The sequence below is a fragment of the Babylonia areolata genome, chromosome 19 (assembly GCF_041734735.1).
Source record: "Babylonia areolata isolate BAREFJ2019XMU chromosome 19, ASM4173473v1, whole genome shotgun sequence".
Classification (NCBI taxonomy): Eukaryota; Metazoa; Mollusca; class Gastropoda; order Neogastropoda; family Buccinidae; genus Babylonia; species Babylonia areolata.
Window position 1 is genome coordinate 6,475,520 of NC_134894.1, and position 20,276 is coordinate 6,495,795.

At 40.5% G+C, this 20,276-nt stretch overlaps 1 protein-coding gene across 1 annotated transcript; it reads right to left on the reverse strand.

The window, feature by feature from the left end:
* Positions 1–888: 888 nt before the first annotated feature.
* LOC143293989 (RNA-binding protein 45-like) lies at positions 889–15,573 on the reverse strand. Its single transcript, XM_076605383.1, has 11 exons — positions 15,420–15,573; positions 13,820–13,917; positions 12,050–12,175; positions 11,336–11,465; positions 10,093–10,200; positions 8,307–8,456; positions 7,820–7,973; positions 7,175–7,223; positions 6,490–6,778; positions 4,388–4,534; positions 889–1,058 (listed from the first exon to the last, which is right to left on the reverse strand). Exons 1-11 carry the CDS (start codon positions 15,571–15,573, stop codon positions 889–891), a joined length of 1,575 nt encoding a protein of 524 aa, XP_076461498.1.
* Between the last annotated feature and the right edge of the window lie 4,703 nt (positions 15,574–20,276).

Here is a 20,276-nt window from a genome sequence, read left to right on the forward strand (position 1 = left end):
GAAAAATGTGCGAGTGTGTATGCATGCATGCCGTTGTGCGATTTCATTTTTTTGTGCATGCTCTTCTGTTGATGAAAATGTTGCTTTTGGGAATGAGCAGTTCTGCTTGAAGCACCATAACATCGTTGTCAACTCCCCCCCCCCCCCCTTTATATATATATATATATATATATATATATATATAATTTCACTTCCCCTTCTGGTATAGATCTTGTCTTTTCATTTTAACCAGTCAAGAGAAAGTAAGTTTGAATGATTTCATCTCATGTGTTTGGTCAAAGTCATCACAACCTACCCATCCTATCGTCTCAAAATCTGAACACTACGTTTCTAGGCTGGGAAAAAAAAATCTTACTACCGCGGCAATCTAATTTTCTAACCCAAACTCTCTTTGTCAGAAGCATGACACTAGTCGCTTCATGCAATGAAGCAAGCCCTATCAGTAAAAACATTATATGGTGTCTAAACTATGGTGGTGTGTGTATATAGCCATATATATATATATATATATATATATATATATTAGGACGAACCTGTATACAATGGTTTTGTCACATTTCCATTTCGAATAATAAATGAACGATCTTTGAAAACCACCAGGTGTTTTCAGCAGAATGTGGTGTGGTGGTGGATGGAATATCTCGTCGGCACAACAAATGAGTATGGATGAAGCAGGCTTCGTTTTTAACTGGAATGTGTCCCCAGGTGTGAGTCAAGACCTATCCTGGATGTACACAACCATCCAAATACACTGCATTGAAAGGAGTCTGCGCGAACAGTCCCCTGTTTGCGCTTCTTGCGTTTGCTCTACAGAGCCTTTCTCTCGATGTTTGACTCAAAAGTGTCCAGTCCCTTTGCACAGTCTCCGCTGGTCGTGGTCTTTGGCTGTCACTTCTCAGGCTGCGTATCAGTGTCACAGCCTCTACTCAGGTTGGTCTTCCACCTTGTACCTTTTGTAGGGTCGACCTTGGTCGCGGGTTCCATCCAGTTGATGGCCAGTCTGTGTACTTGTACAAACTTGTCTGTGTTCTCACCGGAATCTCGAGTGTGGTAAAGGGCTGAAAAAGTGATGGCTGGAGAGCGTTTATTCTCGTGTATCACCCACGATGCCCCAGTCCTTGATGTGAACTGGTTTTGCTTTTATGTGGATGAACATGTCATCATGTAACACTTCATTTGTAAATCTCTCTCTCTCTCTCTCTCTCTCTCTCACACACACACACACACACACACATACATATTCACGGATCACACACACGCGCGCGATCGAAATCGAAAGCTTGTAAACAAATGTATACAAACACGTCAGCATCAAACCATTCATTTGACACCCACAGATTTCATGCGTGTCCTATCGCTCTCTCTCTCTGTCCCCCACTCTCTCTCTCTTACTTACACACTCACACACACACGCTCATTTACGGATCACGATCACGATCGTGATCGAGAGTTTGCCGGTGAACAAATGTACACAAACGCACGTACATGCGCACACACACACGCGCGCAGCACTAATGGGGCAGTAAGGAGGAAGAGGGAAGAAGTATTACTTCTCTAAAGCTCAGCATTAGACTTAGAGATTTCACTCATCCTCCCCCCCTCCCCAAACACACACACGCACGCACACACGATACACGCATACCACACACACAAACAGAGACAAAAATATGTGTTCTTGAGTATATTTTCTCTACGAAATTACTAAATACAAAATGTATCACATAGGAAAGCAATGCACATCTTATTTTTTAAAGCAAAATTAGTGTATTAACTGCATGAAGCCAAAATCGCATGTACCGAAACATACTAATTTACTGAGATATGGAATAAGAGACTGTCCGAGACTACACAATGATTATTCAGTAATATATTTTATTTTATAATTATCTAATATTTTCCTTTTTTTTTCTTCAATACTTCATCAAGGTCTAACCAACGCACTTACCCTTTTCTCAACAGATGTGGTGCAGCGTATATTGATATGTACATACACTTTAACACCTTGAACCTGAAACTTTTACACCAATGCCAGTGTGTTCATGTACTTCATGTATAAGATGATACGCACAAATCAAATCAAACCATGTTACTTAAATCCAGCCGACCGCATACGGGCCATTTCAGATCTGAAGACTTGTCAGTTTTTAAAACCAGTTGAAGAGAATCCAAAATATTCTTAGGAGATCTATCAAGACAACGTAAAAAAAAAATAATAATAAAATTTCAAAGAGAGAGAGAGCAACTAGTCCATGTCTCATACAGTCCATGAAAAGTTTCAATCAACTTATCAAAATGTCTGTGAATAGACCAATTCATGACCACGTCTGTTTTAGTCCATGTAGAAAATAACTTGAATTTAAACTATGTTTAAAATACTGATTTTCTTGAGATAGTTTCATGAGATGTCAAAGTGTGCGGGCTGAATATGCTACACCACATCTGCTGTAAAAAAAATATGATAATGTGATAATAATAATAATAATAATAATAATGATAACAGTAATAATAATAATAATAATAAATGGAGCACGTCAGATGCCCGATCTTTGCTTAAACCCCAATACAGCCATACCTTTATACTGTACTTTCCAAGATGTCTTACTGGCTATGACAGGAATATCGGGAAAACGGTTCATGACTGCAGAACAACGTGACTGGATAGTTTCTGAATAATTACTTGAAAAGACTGCATGGAATGATTGGCAAGGTGTGCCAAGTGCTGTACGAAGGGAAGTAACTTCTACTTTTGTTCCGAGCCACACGATTTATCTCCCCTAGTATAGGCGTGGGACATTCTGGCTCTCATTAATTTTGTCACACACACACACACATCCGTTAACACGCATAAGCGTTTATCTTTTACACACATACACTCACACTGATAACTTACACTCGCGTGAGACATACATGAGACTACTTGCTCTCTCGGTTTCACACACTTACAAACACACACAATATCCTAATGATGCTCGTCAGATATCGTTGAAAGTAAAAGTGCGTTAAACTAAAGATGAAATCACACACGGTCACACAGACACACACACTTTATGGGTTTAGACAGAGTCATAAAACCAACTGAATTTTTTTTACGTACCAAATATACAGCACGCTCATGCAGTGCCCGCACACACACACACACACACACACAACACGTGCGCGCACGAGCTCACATACACACACGTTTAAGTCACAGTCTATTTCTTTATCTTCGCCCCCCCCCCCCCACGAACACACACACAGACGCACACAATGACAGACACACACGCACACACACACACACATACGGACACATTTTGAGACTGCTGCCTTACATGCATGTTAATTTTTTCAACTGCAATTTATGCAGGACACCAGAGAACAAAACTGGTTATTGTTTAAAACTGTCACCACCACCACACCCCTCCCTCTCCTCACATTTCCCCAAACAGAATATATATCCATATATGTATCCAAACCGTGTATACGGCATTTCACATTATAAACTCATCAAAAATACGGTTTATCACAGTTTTTATATCAACATACCAAAGATGTGTATCGTTGACAGTAATTATTGTTCCACTTCGTGTTCACTGAGGTGGTTTTCGTTTTGTTGTTGGTCTGTTGTTGTTGACCAAACACTTTTTCAGCTGGTGTTGCAAAAAGATGCTGACTGCACTGTTGCACTGTCTCCCTTTTTCCTTAACCCACCTGCACCAATACATGAATATCAACTTCATTCCTGTGCAAGATAATTGGGACAACATCCGAGGAAAGAGGATCAATTCAAGTGAGTGTCAAGGTGCGTGTTCATGCGTAAGTGCCTGTTTGCGAGTGCGATCCGTCGTCAAGTGCGTGTGCGTATATGCACACCTTTACGTGTGTGTGTGTGTGTGTGTGTGTGTGTGTGTGTGTGTGTGTGTGCAAGTGTGTATATGTGTGTGTGTGTTGGTGTGTGTGTGTGCGCATGTACGTGTGCGTGCGCGTGTGCGCTCATGTATATATATATATATATATATATATATATATATATATATATATATATATATATATGTGTGTGTGTGTGTGTGTGTGTGTGTGAGTTTGTGTGTTTTAGTGTGTGTATATGTTCATGTAAGTGCGTGCCTACGTGCCAATCGGTGAGCCGTTTATTAGCCCAAATCTGTTCATGAGAGGTGGGTTCAGAGGTATCCTCATCGGATACCTCTGAACCCCCCACCCCCACCCCCGACCCCCCTCCCACACACACACAAACCATCGAACACACACATACACACACACACACATACGCTTACACGCACAACACACACTCCGCCCCATCCCCCGAACCCACACGCACACATATTTACACGCACCTCCCGCGATCACAGCTGTTTGTGAGAAGAGGACGGGGCAGTATTTGGAGTACCATCCTCCCCAGACCCCTCAGAGCCCTTGGGCGGCTCTGCCTCCAGCACCTTGATCCTCTGTCCGGCCAGTATCTGCCCGTGCAGTGTCTGGATGGCCTTCATCGCAGACTCCTTGCTCGTGTACTTGGCGTAGCCGTAATTTCGCCCTGATCATCAGAAAAGGTTGCAAATGTTATGTTCCCATAGCCTTTTTACGGCCATTAGGGAACTGGTTTCATATCCACACAGTCTAGGGCTCGCTAAAGGAAGGCAGGACCCAGTCCTCTCCTTCCGCTATTTTAACCTTCCTCAACTGAAGTCAGGTACCTACTCACAGCTGCTGGTACAATGAGGAGAATCGAGTAAAGTACCTTTCCTTGGGACACAACGGCATGCCAAAAACAGGCCTTGACCCCTGAATACCGGTAACATTGGATCGAAAGACCGATTCTGCCATGGCGCCTCCCAGGAAAAGTTAAATATGGCATTAAAAAGTTGGACCTTCAATCTGAGGGGTCCCGGGTTGGCGTAACCGTATTTCGTATTGAACAGCAAAAACAGCACAAAAACCAAAGAGAGAGAGAGAGGCATGAGACACGAGACAAAGTTTCTTAATTGGCGCATCAGCATTAAAGCGTTGGACTTTCAATCTGAGGGTCCTGTTCTGACGCAATCTAGTTCTGGCCTGGCCATCAGGAAAAAGGACAGAGACGTAAGAAATGGCACTTTCTCGACAGGTGCAACTATTAGAGTAGTTAAAGTGTAGAACTTTCAATGTGAGGGCCCTAGGTTTGAATCCCGACTGTCGCTGAGCCTGGTGGGTTAATTAATGGTAGAGATCTTTCTAGTCTGCCAGGACAACAGATGTGCAGACCTGCTACTGTGTGAACCCCCGTTAAAGTATAAACGCAAACAGAAGATCACATGCGCGCACATTAATGATACCATACTCCAAGTCAGTGTTCGGTGGGTTATACTTAAAGAAACACGAGCATACCAAACATGCACACCTTCCAAAAACAGAATATGTCTGCCTTTTTATCGGCGTAAAAAAATGGTTACACAAGTAAAATGTCCACTCGTATATACGAGTTAACGTGGGAGTTGCAGCCCATGGACACGGAAGACTTGTTTTCTTAGTGTATTGCATTGTATTGTATTGTATTGTGTTGTGTTGTATTGTATTGTATTGTATTGTATTGTACTACTTTTTGTCACAACATAATTATTCATCTGTGTGAAATATGGGCTGCTCTACTCTCTCTGGGGATACAGCGTTGCCACAGCGCAGAGCCACTCTCTCTCTCTCTCTCTTTTATTTTTTTTTTTTTTCGCCAACTAGTGTATTACTTTCACAATGAAAGTGGATTTTTTTCTTCCGAACCTTCAGCCAGGGACAACCGACTAATTTTGTTGCCGTGTGTTCTTTTACATCAGGTAAGTCCATGTCGCATACAGGACCTCGGTTTATCATCTCATCCGACTGATTAGCACCCAGATCACCACTCAATCAATGTCTTGTGGAGGGGTGAGTAAAAATCCCTATCCGTAAATGGAACTTGAACCCGACGACACTAACTTTCTAGTCGGACGTATTACCACTAGGCCGACTTTCCACGGTTGTCGATTTCTGAGAAGGGGTGATGGCGAAGTTTGGGTTCACAGTTTCGCTTTGGGGAGTGCCGGACTGTGTGTGTGTGTGTGTGTGTGTGTGTGTGTTGAGGATGTGTGTGTGTGTGCGTGTGTGTGTGTGTTGGGTGTGTGTGTGTGTGCTTGTGCGTGTGTATGTGTGTGTGTGTGTGTGTGTTTCTGTGTAATATGATCTGAAGTCGTTTAACACTGAGGAGGGCGTGAAGTAACGTTGTTGTTTGTTTGTTGCTGTTTTTTTTTTTCTTTTTTAGAGGGGTAGGTGGGGGGGGGGGGGATCTTCTTACTATTTAAATTTGTAATCGTTTGTTTTGGCGAGCTTCTGTACTGTTCATCTGTCCCGAATTTCACACAAAGAAATATGGTGTGAGAAAAAGTAATACAATACAACACAATACAATACAATACAATACACCATACCACACCACACCACACCACACCACACCACACCATGGCACGCCGCACCACACCACACCTGCCAAGAGGAAGACGTCGATGAGGTTCCCGAAGCGGCTGAAGGCGTCGCGGAGGACCCTCTCCGAGATGGCAGAGGGCTGGCAGACGATGAACAGCCTCTGCACGACAGGCGAGGAGTCCGAGGCCAGAGGCTGCGGCAACGGCAACAGCAGGCTGCAGTAGTTCACCCTTTCCACCCCTATGCCGCCGGCCCCGGTCCCCATCACAGCCGCTGCTGAAGCCAGGTTGCCCGTGGATGCCATGACCGTTTCTGGACTAATGCCGGCTTTCTCCAGCACACTTGCTGCCTGATCGCGACAAAACAAAACAAGCCTTTTATTCCCCTATTCCCCTTTACAATAATGTAGAGAAAGAACGGGTGATAGAATTATAAATAAAACAAAAACAAAACCAAAGAAAAACACACCAACATGATACCACAAAGGCCCTGCTGAACGATCAAGTTTCAAGTTTTGATAAACCTTTTACTCCTGTTGGAGCATGGAGGATAGCGACATCAAAACACTGACCCAAATTAGAAACATATTACGTCTGTCCAAATGATCAAAATATGGAATCAGTCTAAATCCACCTATTCAGATCAACAAATCAATATACCACCCACTGATAAGACAACCAAACAATATAACAAACCTCAAACCTTACCAAATACAATAATAAGAAACGAACAAAAACAAACTTACCCTTTGTCTTACCACCGACAGATCATCCATATACCCTGCCTGCGAGCAACTGAACAGAACAGAAAATCTGCAATGGGTCAATTTTGAAACATGTGAAAGAAAAGCAGTCAATCAAGTTATCTTTATTCACGTAAAATGAACTGAAAATTAGCCAGGCAAATCGAAGAGTGATGACAATTCTGGACAATAATGGTATTAAGCAAGCGGCGATTACACGCTGATAAACTTGAAATCTTACTCACCCACAACATAACTGAAGTGATTTTGTCAAACAGTAATCGGATTGTAAACTAAAACATGTTTGAAAGTCGCAAGATAATGGTAAAATACAATGAGAGTTGGGGTAAACTTTATTATTTTCATCAGTTGTGTAACTGGGATTTGAGAAAAAAAAACTTTCTTTAAAATAGTTGTGTTACTGGAATTTGGGACAAAATGTTTTGCTTATTTCAGTTGTGTAATAGAAATCCGTGGTAAACTTACTTGTCTTTAATTATTAGTTGTGTGATTTCAGTCGAAAAAAAAAAAGAAGAAAAAAGGCAGTGGTAAGACATGAAGTCAATGTACCTTTTTTTGTACATAGTTTACTATCTAATGCTGTTGGTCACATTCAAGATGCCGCTGCTTATAGTCTGACACACTCACCCATTGGCCTCTGAAGACGGTTCTATGGAAGTGAGAGTGTTTTCATCCAGTAGCATCACGGCGAGAGGACTACCGAGAGGATATTCAAAACCGTTCAGTTTGTCTCTGGCGTACACTGCGCACTGGGGAGTGGCGTATCTGGCGTATGCCAAACCTGATGACAGGTGTTTAATTATAGCACTGTACAACGGCGCTGATGAACTGGGGAAGAGAAAATAAAAAAGATCAGATAGCTTTACATCTGGAGATGGAAGGTTACCGTCGTCATAACATTACAAAAAATAAAATAAAATACCATAAATAACTAAATATGAACAAAGGAGGTGAGGACAGGTTACACAACCTTATATCAAACACAAACACTAAAGATTACTGCAATATAATGCGTTAATATGTAAAAAAAAATAACACACACACACACACACACACACAAACACACCCTCCCCATGCCCACCCTCCCACTCACACACCCACCACACACACCTACCTGTGGGTTCGTTGAGGTCGCAGTACTCCAGGCCAGGTACCAGGTTGAAGAGCCTGGACAGGTAGTCCTGAGTTATGCCAATGGGAACCACAATCTGCAGCTGGCAGTAACCACCCAGACTCGGCCATTCGGTCTCTGTCACTGTTTCTCCTGGATCACCGCCTCCCATATGCGCTGGCCCAGATTCTTAATTCATCCATCAGTTAAAAGATAAAAGCAGGTGGTTAAAGATATAATATACAATAGAAAATGACAAACGATGGTAGAATGGCACAGTGACATCAGCCTTTCAAAAAACAACAACAAAAAAACAACAAAAAAAAGAAAGAAAGAAAGAAATGCACGCTGTCACTGTAATTTTTACATAATACGTAAAATATCAGTCCAAACGGGAACACAACTCACTTCTACTATATAAACGGAGGTAAAATCGACGCTATGTGTAAATAAAACTGCACTTCCTCTGACCAGGATCTTTACAGCATTCACATCTTTAAAAAAAAAAAAAAAAAAAAAAAAAAAAAAAAAAAAATCGCTGTATTGTTTTATACAAAGATAGGGTGCCGGTGTCTCTTCTGAGTTTACTAAACATTACCCCTTTCAATATTACCTTTACCTCTTCTTTAATATTCACCCATCATTGTAAGAAAAAAGATAGGAACAATCAGACCTCCACCCCATCCCCTCCCCACCTCACACCCCAAAAAATAAATAAATAACAAATTTAAAAATTAAAACACTTTTCAGTTTGAATGTTCTTGAATGGCAAACAAACAAAAAATCAACTTTATTACCTGACAGACAGAATAATTTCCGCTGCTTTTGCATTCGTTGTTGATGGTTGGCTTTTTGTTTTGTTCTTGTTTTAAATAGTGTTCTTGAAATGGCCAACAAAAACAAAATACAACTTAATAATTACAAGGCACAACTGTTTTTCTTTTTTTTTTTTAATTGGTGTTGTTTGGCGTTCATGGTCGTGGTGCTGGTGATTGTGGTGGAAGATGGTGGTGGTAGGTGGCTGGTGGTGGTGGTGGTGATTGTGGTTAAGCTGTGGTAGGTGGTTGTGGCGGTGAATCTCAATGTTACTGAACAGTACATTTACCTGGCGTTTGGGGTCCATACATGTGCTCTGGATACACAAAGCAGTCATCATCAATGCCAGAATTCCGTCCTGCAGAAACTGATGACAAAAAAATAATTAATGTAGTGAAAGGAGTGGGAAGGTACTGGAATAATTGCAACTACTGGTGATGGTTTTAGAAAAGGAAAAAGAGTTGTTCAGTATCAATAACTACTTCGCAATATTAGAAACTATTTTTCAATCACCAATCAACCACAATTCTGCCATAATCAATCAATAGCCAATCAACCACAATTCTGCCATAATCAATCTATAGCCAATCAACCACAATTCTGCCATAATCAATCACTTAAGTAATGTAGTCAGTTAATCATCTTACAAATACCAGAGCACAGATAAGACAAAATAAAATAAAATTTTGAATACAAAAAAAAGAAAAAAAAAGAACGAAAAATAAACGAACGAATGAAAGAACAAATGAAGGAAGGAACGAAGATCAAGAACGAAAGAAATGGAAAATTACAGTTCTTAACTGCCTCTTGATTGTACAAAAAATTCTGTACATGAAGCAAACATTCAAAGATTAAGTTACACCAAAATCACAGTATGGATTTGTGTGAAAAACACACGAACAAAACACATCTAAACAGAAGAAAAAAACCCAAACCCAACAACATCCAGATCAACCATGCAGGCCCGAGTCACCTCTGAATCCTGCTGTGGCTGTGTCGGGACCGAAGGTGTAAAAAGATTCTGTCTTGTTCTCTCGTTCGTCTCTTGACCTCTGAGGCTCTGCGAACCTGGGTTTGAAAACTGGAATCAAGAGAGAGGAATTCCAACAATACGATACGATACGATACGATACGATACGATACGATTTAATAATAATATCAATAAATAAAAAAATCAGTCGTACACCTTGATAATTCACAACTAATCTTTTTTTTTTTTAAATCGCATACGTTGTATGTTACAGGACGTAACAATGCACAGCCTAATCAGTGCCAAATAAATGCGCTCAGTCATATTACTTTATGCATGCAACTGTCTCGTTGATGGGAGCAAGCTTGCTTTAAGATAACAAGAATCACCTAAGTATTTACTTTATGTTCCATCCTTTCTAATGTTTATTGATACAGGACAGCAGAGTAAGAAATATATGCCATCTGAAGGTTATAATTATCATATTCACTTCTGACAGCATGTCTAGCATGGTGGCAATTAATTTCAGATACACCATATGTAAATTTGGCTCAGTGCACATGATTCATCTATCCAAGAAAAAAAAAATACTGCGATCATAAAAGCCCCAGACAAAGACTTAGACAGGGAAAGTGAAATAAAACACCAACGGGAGAGGTGCAGGAATGAAGGAAGCCTTCACTTCATACATCACCCCTTCTCCCCTTTGATTGCGATCATCTGCTTTTCATACCTTTATGACCTGGAATAAAGTGTCCTTCCAAGTTTGTCATGCCAAACCAAATATCTGATCAAATCTGACCTCGAAACACATCTATCCAAATCTTATTTGTAAAGATGTCAAGGTGTTGACGTGTGGTGTGGTGTGTGCGGGAATGGGGGCGGGGGGTGCTTCGTCATTGAAAAAAATCTGTTTATCTTGCTTGTGAGCCTTTATCATTGTGGCGCGGCCTGTTTGACAATTTTGTAACCACCCCCCTCTCCCAAGCCAGCCCTCTCATCCCCCCACCCCCCAAAGTATATTGACGTCAATCATTCACGTTCTGGTCCCTGTGCTAAGAAGGAAGATTATATATATATATATATATATATATATATATATATATATATATATATATATATATATATGAAAAAAGCAACATCATTATCATTTATTATTATTATCATCGTCATTATTATCATCATTATTATTTACTTTTTTATCATCATCATCATCATCATATTGCTACAAAATGTCGATCCTCACTGTCTCTATTGCACAGCTCATAAGCCAGGGCAGCGTGGTAGGGACGGTGGTACTTGATGTAGCCAAACCCTTTACTCTCCCCACTGCTCTTGTCACGCATCACCGTCACATACTGCAGGTCGCCAAAGGGCTGGGCACACAAACCAAAAAGATCGTGTCGAAGTTCAGTTGAGCCACGCATCTTCCACTCAAATCGCATGAATTTAACACTCTTAAAAAACAAACAAACAAAAAACATGTGACTGCAGCTGCCTACAAGTATCCTCGTCAGAGAAAGACTGTCACCTCACTGCGATGAGATCGACAGACCTTACAGGTCAGGCTGTCACTGCGACAGTCAATATTCTGTATAATCTGGACTTCCTCTTAGGATTGCATTACTTTTGCTCTGCAAAATCAATTACACCGCAAAAAAAGAAAGAAAAAAAAAGTACCAGAAACTGCACTTCAAACTGATGCCACTCCAATCTCATGTCATCAAGGTTGATTCCCCCCCCCCACCCCCCCAAAAAAAGAAGAAATAATTTAAAAAATGAAATTTTTTTTTTAAATTGAAGAGCGTGTGAAAAATGTATGGTAAAGGGGCTTGAATCACAGTTACACAACTTTACAAGCTGAGCACTTTTTGACTCACGTGTGTTTAGACACACAGCGAGTGAGTGAGTGATGCTTTTGCCCAAATAATCTCTCTCTCTCTCTCTCTCTCTCTCTCACCTCAAAGTGTTCTCTCAAGCGTTTTTCAGTGTAGGTTTTTGGGCAGACGACAAACAGTCGCACCAGTTTTTCATCTTCTCTGGGGTCTCTGGTTGAACCTTCTCTTTTTGTGTTGGCCACCACAACCTAAAGCATTTATACAGATCCACAACAAATGACGATTTCAATTTTAAAAAATAGAAAATTAAAACCCCACCAATATAGGTAAGAACGAATCACTTGTGCAAGTCGAACAGATACGTGAAGTGCGTTAAAAAAACAACAAAAAACAAACCCTGTTCTTTTCTGTGGGTGGATCAATCAAGTTGTGATATAATAATTTTTTTACCTTCATGAGGTGACTGTATCAATGACAGGAAATCATCAACATTCTGACAGATTTATCATTAAAAAAAAAAAATCATTTGTTAAATAATGGTACTGGGGTGAAAATCGGTTGTGGTTGCTATGTCGTTAAAGGCCGTTTTCAGTTCCACACCACTGACAGAATAAATACGCATCGAGAGTATTTTTATCAATTTCTTATGGAGATCAACAAGTGCTAGTTTTCATCTTCATTTCTGCAATATAAGCCCCACATATATGGCAACATTGTGTTAGCGCTTGATACGCGCGCGCGTGTGTGTGTATGTGTCTGTGAGAGAGAGTGTGAGTGAGTGAGTGTGTGTGTGTGTGTGTGTGTGTGTACGTGCGCGCTTCTCTCTCTCTCTCTCTCTCTCTCGTTCTCTCTCTTTCTCTGTGTGTGTGCGTATGTGTCCGCGCGCGCGCGCGGTGCCTGCGTATATTCGCATCAAGTGGATGCACGCGTGTGTGTTCAAGTTTCTCTGTGATGATGATAATGATTATGAGGAGGAGGAGGAGTCATTTACACAGCAGACTGCCTACCTGTGTTGAGATGACTGACAGCTGTCATTGGGCGCTATCATTCGTGTCCTCAGTGAGTAATTCAATCAGGATTCAGTCAAGGACACATATACACTCAAACAGACATCTAACATTTTACGTATATGACCTTTTTGTTTATTCACCCCGCCATGTAGGCAGCCAAACTCACGTTTTCGGAGGGGGACGAGGGGTGCATGCAAGTAGGTATGTTCTTATTTCCATAACCCACCGAACGTTGACATGGATTACAGGACAAATAATGTGCGTATTTGATGTTCTGTGTGCGTATACACACAAAGGGAGTTCAGGCACTATAGTAGGTCTGCATATATGTCGACCTCGGAGATGGGAAAAATCTCCACCCTTTACCCACCAGGAACCCTGCCCGAAACCCTCAGTATAGAAGTCCAACGCTTTAACCAATCGGCTGTTGCTATCGTGCCCTGTGACGAGTGGTTACACACTGGAATTAAGAAAAACATTAAAAAAAAGAAAAAAAAAGAAAAGAAAAAAAGTAAACTGCAATGAAAATGACACCATTATCATACTCAACAGCTGTTGTATTTATATTGGGATGGCATGGCATGACATGGCACGGTACGGTACGGCCGTTCGGTTCAATACAGTGTGGTACGGTACGACGGTTCAGTAGGCTACTGAACTACACTGCACTGTACTGCATCGCCTTGCAGTGCACCAAACAGCAACACAATGAACTGTAATGTGTTGTATCGTTACGGTATCGCATCGTGTTGTATCGCAATATCGTGGCTTGGTTTTAGTTGTATTGAGTGGTATTGTGTGGTACACATACAACTGCTTTGTTTGCAGTTGTACGGAGTGGTATTGTGCTGCATACACACAAATCTGAGTTCACAGATTTACCTTTAAAGGTTTAAGCTGTCCGGGCATGCAGCGACCGTTCATGTTCTCCATTGCCAGCATCGCCTCTGATGTTTTTCTGAACGATATGTACACAATTCCTGCCAACAGATAATACGCGACAAGCATGAGGGTGATACAGCCCTGTCATTAATTTTATGTCGTTACTCTGCCAAACACTTGACCAGCACTGAAACAGCAACAGTGTCTGCTGAAGTGCATGCTGGAAAATCACTTCTGGGTATCGCTTCTGCACATATATAAGAGGTACAAGAACTGTTGAGTTCTCACTTTGGTACGCCGTGTGCAGCACGGTTGAACAGGGAGAGTAGGAGAAACAGAGAGGGGAGGGAGAAGGAGTCACTGTGTGTGCGTCCGTTAAGTCAGTGTCCGTGTGTGTGTGTGTGTGTGTGTGTGTGTGTGTGTGTGTGTGTGTGTGTGTGTGTCTGTGTGTGGAAGTCGAAGTCGAAATATTTTAATTGTCAGACCACAGACTCATAAGAATGGAGTTCACAAGGACAAACAGAATTAATGCAGGGAAATGAATATTAGGACAATCATTGAACTACATGGGCAACGATAACGATTCTAGAGCATTTGTTCGTAATGAAAACGCCTTGAATACAAACTTGCATATACTGACACTCAATTTCTCACTCGCACAAGATAACAACATGGGCATCTTAAATGCACTTGGATGTTTGTGAAATTTAGCAGGAATAAACTGAGAACGCAGGGAACAGTACTTAGGGCAGACCAAACGAAAATGCATTTCGGTTTCCGGAGTGTCATCACAAAAAGGACAATTCCTACTTTGCCCATCATAGTTAAACTGCAAAAAGTGTGAGCGCAAGTTGGACATTCCAATTCTAACCTCTTTCTCTCTGTGTGTGTGTGTGTGTGTGTGTGTGTGTGTGTGTGTGTGTATGTGTGTGTGTGTGTGTTCTCAAATGTACAAATCAATGCATCAGCCAGTTAAGCAGGATCTATTACAATTTGTCAATGTGTCCACTTAAGTTTGCTCCGTCCGAATAAACCTATGTGAAAAAAATCAATTCGCAGTGGTTGTCTACCCATACATGGTCGTGTTTACGATAAATAGCGAAACATTTTCCGTTGACCCTTAAAAATGGCATATATTGTTCACACACACACACACACACACACACAAATGTATACAGGACATCGCAAGCAAGCGCTGCTGTAATTTTATGAAAACAAAAAAACAAAAACAAAAAAAACCGTTAGGGCTTGAATATTGTCATCATTTTTAGCTTTTATGTCTGTTTTTTCCAATAACAACTCAGTATTTCCAAGCTCTACATGCCATGTTTGTTTTCATAACAATTATTTTCAAACACTGCATACCATACTGCATATTTCAGTGGGCCCAAGTGGCCAAAGATCTTACTTTTTTGCAACCAATGATATGAAACTTTTCGAAGAAGACTGAGAGATATATTTCAGGATAAAAATAATAAATGGGGCGAAAAACTGTAGTTCAAATAATTCACGATTGGAGTCTATCGGCCTGTTGTCGATTTCTCTCTGGTTTTGAGATGTAATCGATAGCCCGTGAAATGCATCATACTGGCATTCTCACCTCGATCTTCGTTTGTTCTTTTGTCTTTCACGATCCATACGTCCTCAATGCCGCCGAATTCTCCGAAATGTTCTCGGAATTCCCTTTCTTCAATGCCCTTTTGACAAAGAATAAAGAGTCGGCTATTTGGAGGAGCGTCTTTACGGAACGCCATTTTGATGTTGTGGAAGTCTCGTTACGAAGGGAAGTAACTCGTGCAAGCCTATGAATATCCAGTTTAGATCTCAGTCGTCGGGGTGATGGGTGTTGCCAGATGGGGAATGTGCACTCAAAAAGTGCGTCAAAAAAGGCCAGTAATTATGTCAACTTTTATCCGCGCTGGACTTTAATTTCGTTGCACTCTGGTTTCAAGTTCCGACAGATGAGTCCAACACTTCAGAACCTTTTTTCCCCCTTTTTTTTTTTTTTTTACTCATCGTTCACAAACTTAGAGCTAGGCTATTTTGTCTGTGACACGACTTGTTGAAATACACACTTTTTGTTTGTTTGTTTTTACCCAGCACTGTAGTAGCAGCTGGTGCAGGTGGTGGAGTAGCGCGGTCTTTTTTTTCCAGCCTTGAATTAACTGAAACGGGGTGCCATCTTTTCCAAGATGAAACTTTGCCACAGGCGAGGGAGTTGATGGCCTTGCCGAGTTCCTCTTCAAAGGGCGGGATGTCGAGTTCTTCCGTGACAAGGAGGTTGGCGGTGCCAGAGACTCTCGTACCAAGCCCTCCTTCCACGCCTTATGTATACATGTGAGTGTGCTGAAATGAGTGAGTACATTCGTTAAATCAGTGAACTGACAATGAATGAATGTCAAGATGACGTGTGACATTGTCATGTCAGAGCAGTGAGTTTCCAGAACTGTTTATTGCAAGCTAATGGAAATTGTTCAGCTGTATTGTGCCCTAAGCCTTGTTTGAAATTTTTATTTACATGGTTATATCTGTATTTCACTTAATTTTGAATGTTTGGAATGAAACAGATTGTGTGTGTGTAGGAAAGGGAAATTATGGACTGGGTCATTTCTGGCTTCATGTGCTTGATCTTACTGCATGTTCAGCCTTTTTTCTTGTGCAGCTTGTTTTACAGTCTTCAGAGCTACGCAGGCTAGCAATGTTTTATGTAAGTAGTTTCAGACATATTGTATTCTTTACTGCTGAATAGTCAGCTGTTCTGGGTTGGGGTGTTTTCCAGTTGATTCATTGTTTGAAGTGTTTTTTGTTTTTTGTTTGTTTGTTGTTGTTGTTGTTGTTGGTTTTTTTGTTTTTTTTTGGGGGGGGGTGTTGTTGTTTTGTTTTTTTGTTTGTTTGTTGTTGTTTTTTTGGGGGGGTTGTTGTTTTTTTTGGGGGGGGGTTGTTTCTTCTTTTTTTTGTAGCCCAGTAAAGTTACTCATTACACACGTCCGAGTGTTTGTTTAAATGAATGTGTGAGAGAGACAGAGCATGCAAGTGAACGAATAATGCTTAAAATAAACAAAATCCCATCGTTTTTTCTCTCACAAACTGTTACAAATACACAAAAACGTAGAAAAGTTCTGAACGCAGTTTATTGAACAAACCATGCTGGGTTTATCTTGTTCACGAGGTTTTAAACCATCTTTTTGTTACATGCATTATAAAAACCTCAAACAACAGATTGATAAATATATAACAGCTGGTCATACACATAAAACCCCACAAGACACACACATATCTAATCACACACACACTGTACACATACTCACCAAAAGGAGGACAAACGTTTGTTTTGGTACAAGTAAGGACTAAAGCACCAGACTCCACTTACGGACTTTTCTGTTGGTTTGTTTTAAAAAATAAAGGTATTTATATGTAATATAATCTATAAAACTTGTTTTTGCACTGACTTCTACAAACAAACAAACAACAAAAAAGAACCTCAAGGAAAAAGCTTTCTGCAGTCAATGTGCGGACTTATGGATATACACATGTCCTTAAAAAAATCAAACGAAGGACAATTAGTACACACAGGAATGTCCCCACAAAAGTTAAAGGAAGGACTGACAATACACAATTGTACTCTGAAATACCCAGTCAAGGACACACAGACCCGCACATACGATCTGAATAAAACAAATCTGTAAGCGTTCTTTAAGATCAAGGATTGTATTCCAGAAATCTGATGCTGTTAGTGTTAAAAACTGAACTGAATCAAGATTATCTGAACTCTTAATGTTGTCAAAGCGGAAAAAAAAAAAAAAAAAAAAAAAAAAAAAAAACACACACAAGGGAAGGTGGGTGGGGATGGGTGAGTCATTTGTTAAGTCATCGTTTTGCACATTTATTTCTGTATTATAGATTACTTAGCATCAATAATGGATGCTGCAGAGTGGTCATTTCACAGCACTGTAAGACTGATTTTTTAAAGCATCATGGTAAGCACATTATTTACAAATAATGTGTACTGGTAATATAATTATATATAAATCAGATGCGACATTTTACAGATATCATTCATGAAAGGTTTGAAAAAAATATTGAACATGTATCATTGTTGTGCCCTTTGATATTTAAACCATATTTTGTTATGGGTTATTCTTTCCACAATGTTTTATATATGGGCACCACTGTCAGGTAAAGACAGTGCTTAATATTTCCATTGAATACACATTTTTCTACTTTGTAAATTTCTGATTCATTTAAAAAATGTTCAACACATGGTCTAATCTTATTTTTTCTGCATCTGTAGACATAGTATTCTGTAAAATGAATAAAACTAATATTTCAACTGTTTTCTGTAATATTACCAGGAAATACAAATTCTATGTTTAACTTAACATTTGGGCAGTTATTGCATCTTTCTTTTAAAATGTTACCTAGTTCCCACCAAAAATTGAGAGAACCTACAAAACTATAGATAATGCTGTACTGAATTGGTCTCGATGCCAGTTGTGGTCAGATGAATTTTGACATTACACACAATGACAACATCAGCAGAACAACACTGCCTATATTGGTCAGCTGAATAAAGACATACACACAATGACCACTTCAACAGGGCATCACTGACCATTGTGGTCTGATGAATAAAGACACAGATGGACAACTTCAGTTGAACATCAATACAGAGAGTCCGTGAGGGTGTGGGTTCGAATCCCGCTCTCGCCCTTTCTCCTAAGTTTGACTGGAAAATCAAACTGAGCGTCTAGTCTTTCGGATGAGACGATAAACCGAGGTCCCGTGTGCAGCACGCACTTGGCGCACTGAAAAAGAACCCATGGCAACGAGAGTGTTGTCCTCTGGCGAAATTACGTAAAATGAAATCCACTTTCATAGGTACACAAATATGTAAGCATGCACTCAAGGCCTGACTAAGCGCGTTGGGTTATGCTGCTGGTCAGGCATCTGCTCAACAGATGTGGTGTAGCGTGTATGGATTTGTCCGAACGCAGTGACGCCTCCTTGAGAAAGTGAAACTGAAACTGATTCTAGTGGTGAGCTCAATACAAAATGCATTGACCACTTCAGCAAAGCATCAGTGAATAATGTGGTCAGTAAATATTTACTCACAACAAGTGGCAGACAGTAAAGGGTTACAAGGTGGCCAGCAGCAGAGGAGAAGCTCGGAACTGATTAGTTATGGTCAGCTGAATACATACACCTACAATGACCACTTCAGCAGCATATCACTGCCAATTATGGTCAGCTGAATAAAGACATAAACAATGAACACTTCAGCAGAATATCACTACTCATTGTGGTCAGCTCAAATAAAGTTATAATCACAATGACCACTTCACCACAGCATCACTGCCCTTTGTGGTCAACTGAATAAAGTCAAACACAAGGACCACTTCAGCATAACTGAATAAAGTCAAACACAAGGACCACTTCAGCATAACTGAATAAAGTCAAACACAAGGACCACTTCAGCATTGTATTGCCCATTATAGTTATCCGAAGAAAGACACGCCATTAATGACCACTTCCACAGAATATCACTGTATACTGTGGTCAGATAAATGTTGAGTATACTCAGACTTGAATACTTATAGTCAGCTGACTAAATACAAAACACCAACAATGACCACTTCACCAGAGCATCTCTAGCACTGACAATTCTGGTCAAAGTAAAAATTATTAAAAAAAAGACAAAAAAAAAAGACCAGACACAAGGACGGCTTTGGCAGGGCATCACTGCCCACTGTGGTGCGCTGAATAAAGTGACATACACAATGACCAATTGAGTAGAGCATCAATGTCCACTGTGGTCAACTTAACACATACACAATGACCACTTCAGGGCATCACTGAATAAAATTACGAACACAATGACCACTTCAGCAGCATACCACTGCTAATTGTGGTCAGTTTAGTAAAGACATACAATGACCAATTCAGAAGAGTATCACTGCTCATTATGGTCAGCTGAATAAAAACATACACACTGAATACTCAATAAAGACACACAATTACTTCAGCAGGGAATTACTGCCAAGCATGGTCAGCTGAAGAAAGACATCATTAATGATATACTGTTGTCATACAAATATTTGGTTTACTCTCCACATGTAGCAAGCTGTACTGAGTTACATGGTTAATAATAGCAGAGGAGATCCTCAGACCAGACTACTTATGGTCAGCTGACTAAACACAAACACAGAAAATGGTAACTTCAGCAGAGCATCACTGCCCAAAGTGGTGATCTGAATGAAAACATACACACTGTCCACTAGCAGCATATCACTGCCAACTGCAGTCAACTGAATAAAGACATACACACTGACCACTTCAGCAGAACATCACTGCCTATTGAGGTCAGCCCAAGAAAGACACACCATTAATGACCACTTCACAGAATATCACTGTGTACTGTGGTAAGGTTAATGTTTGGCTTACTCCCCACATATAGCAT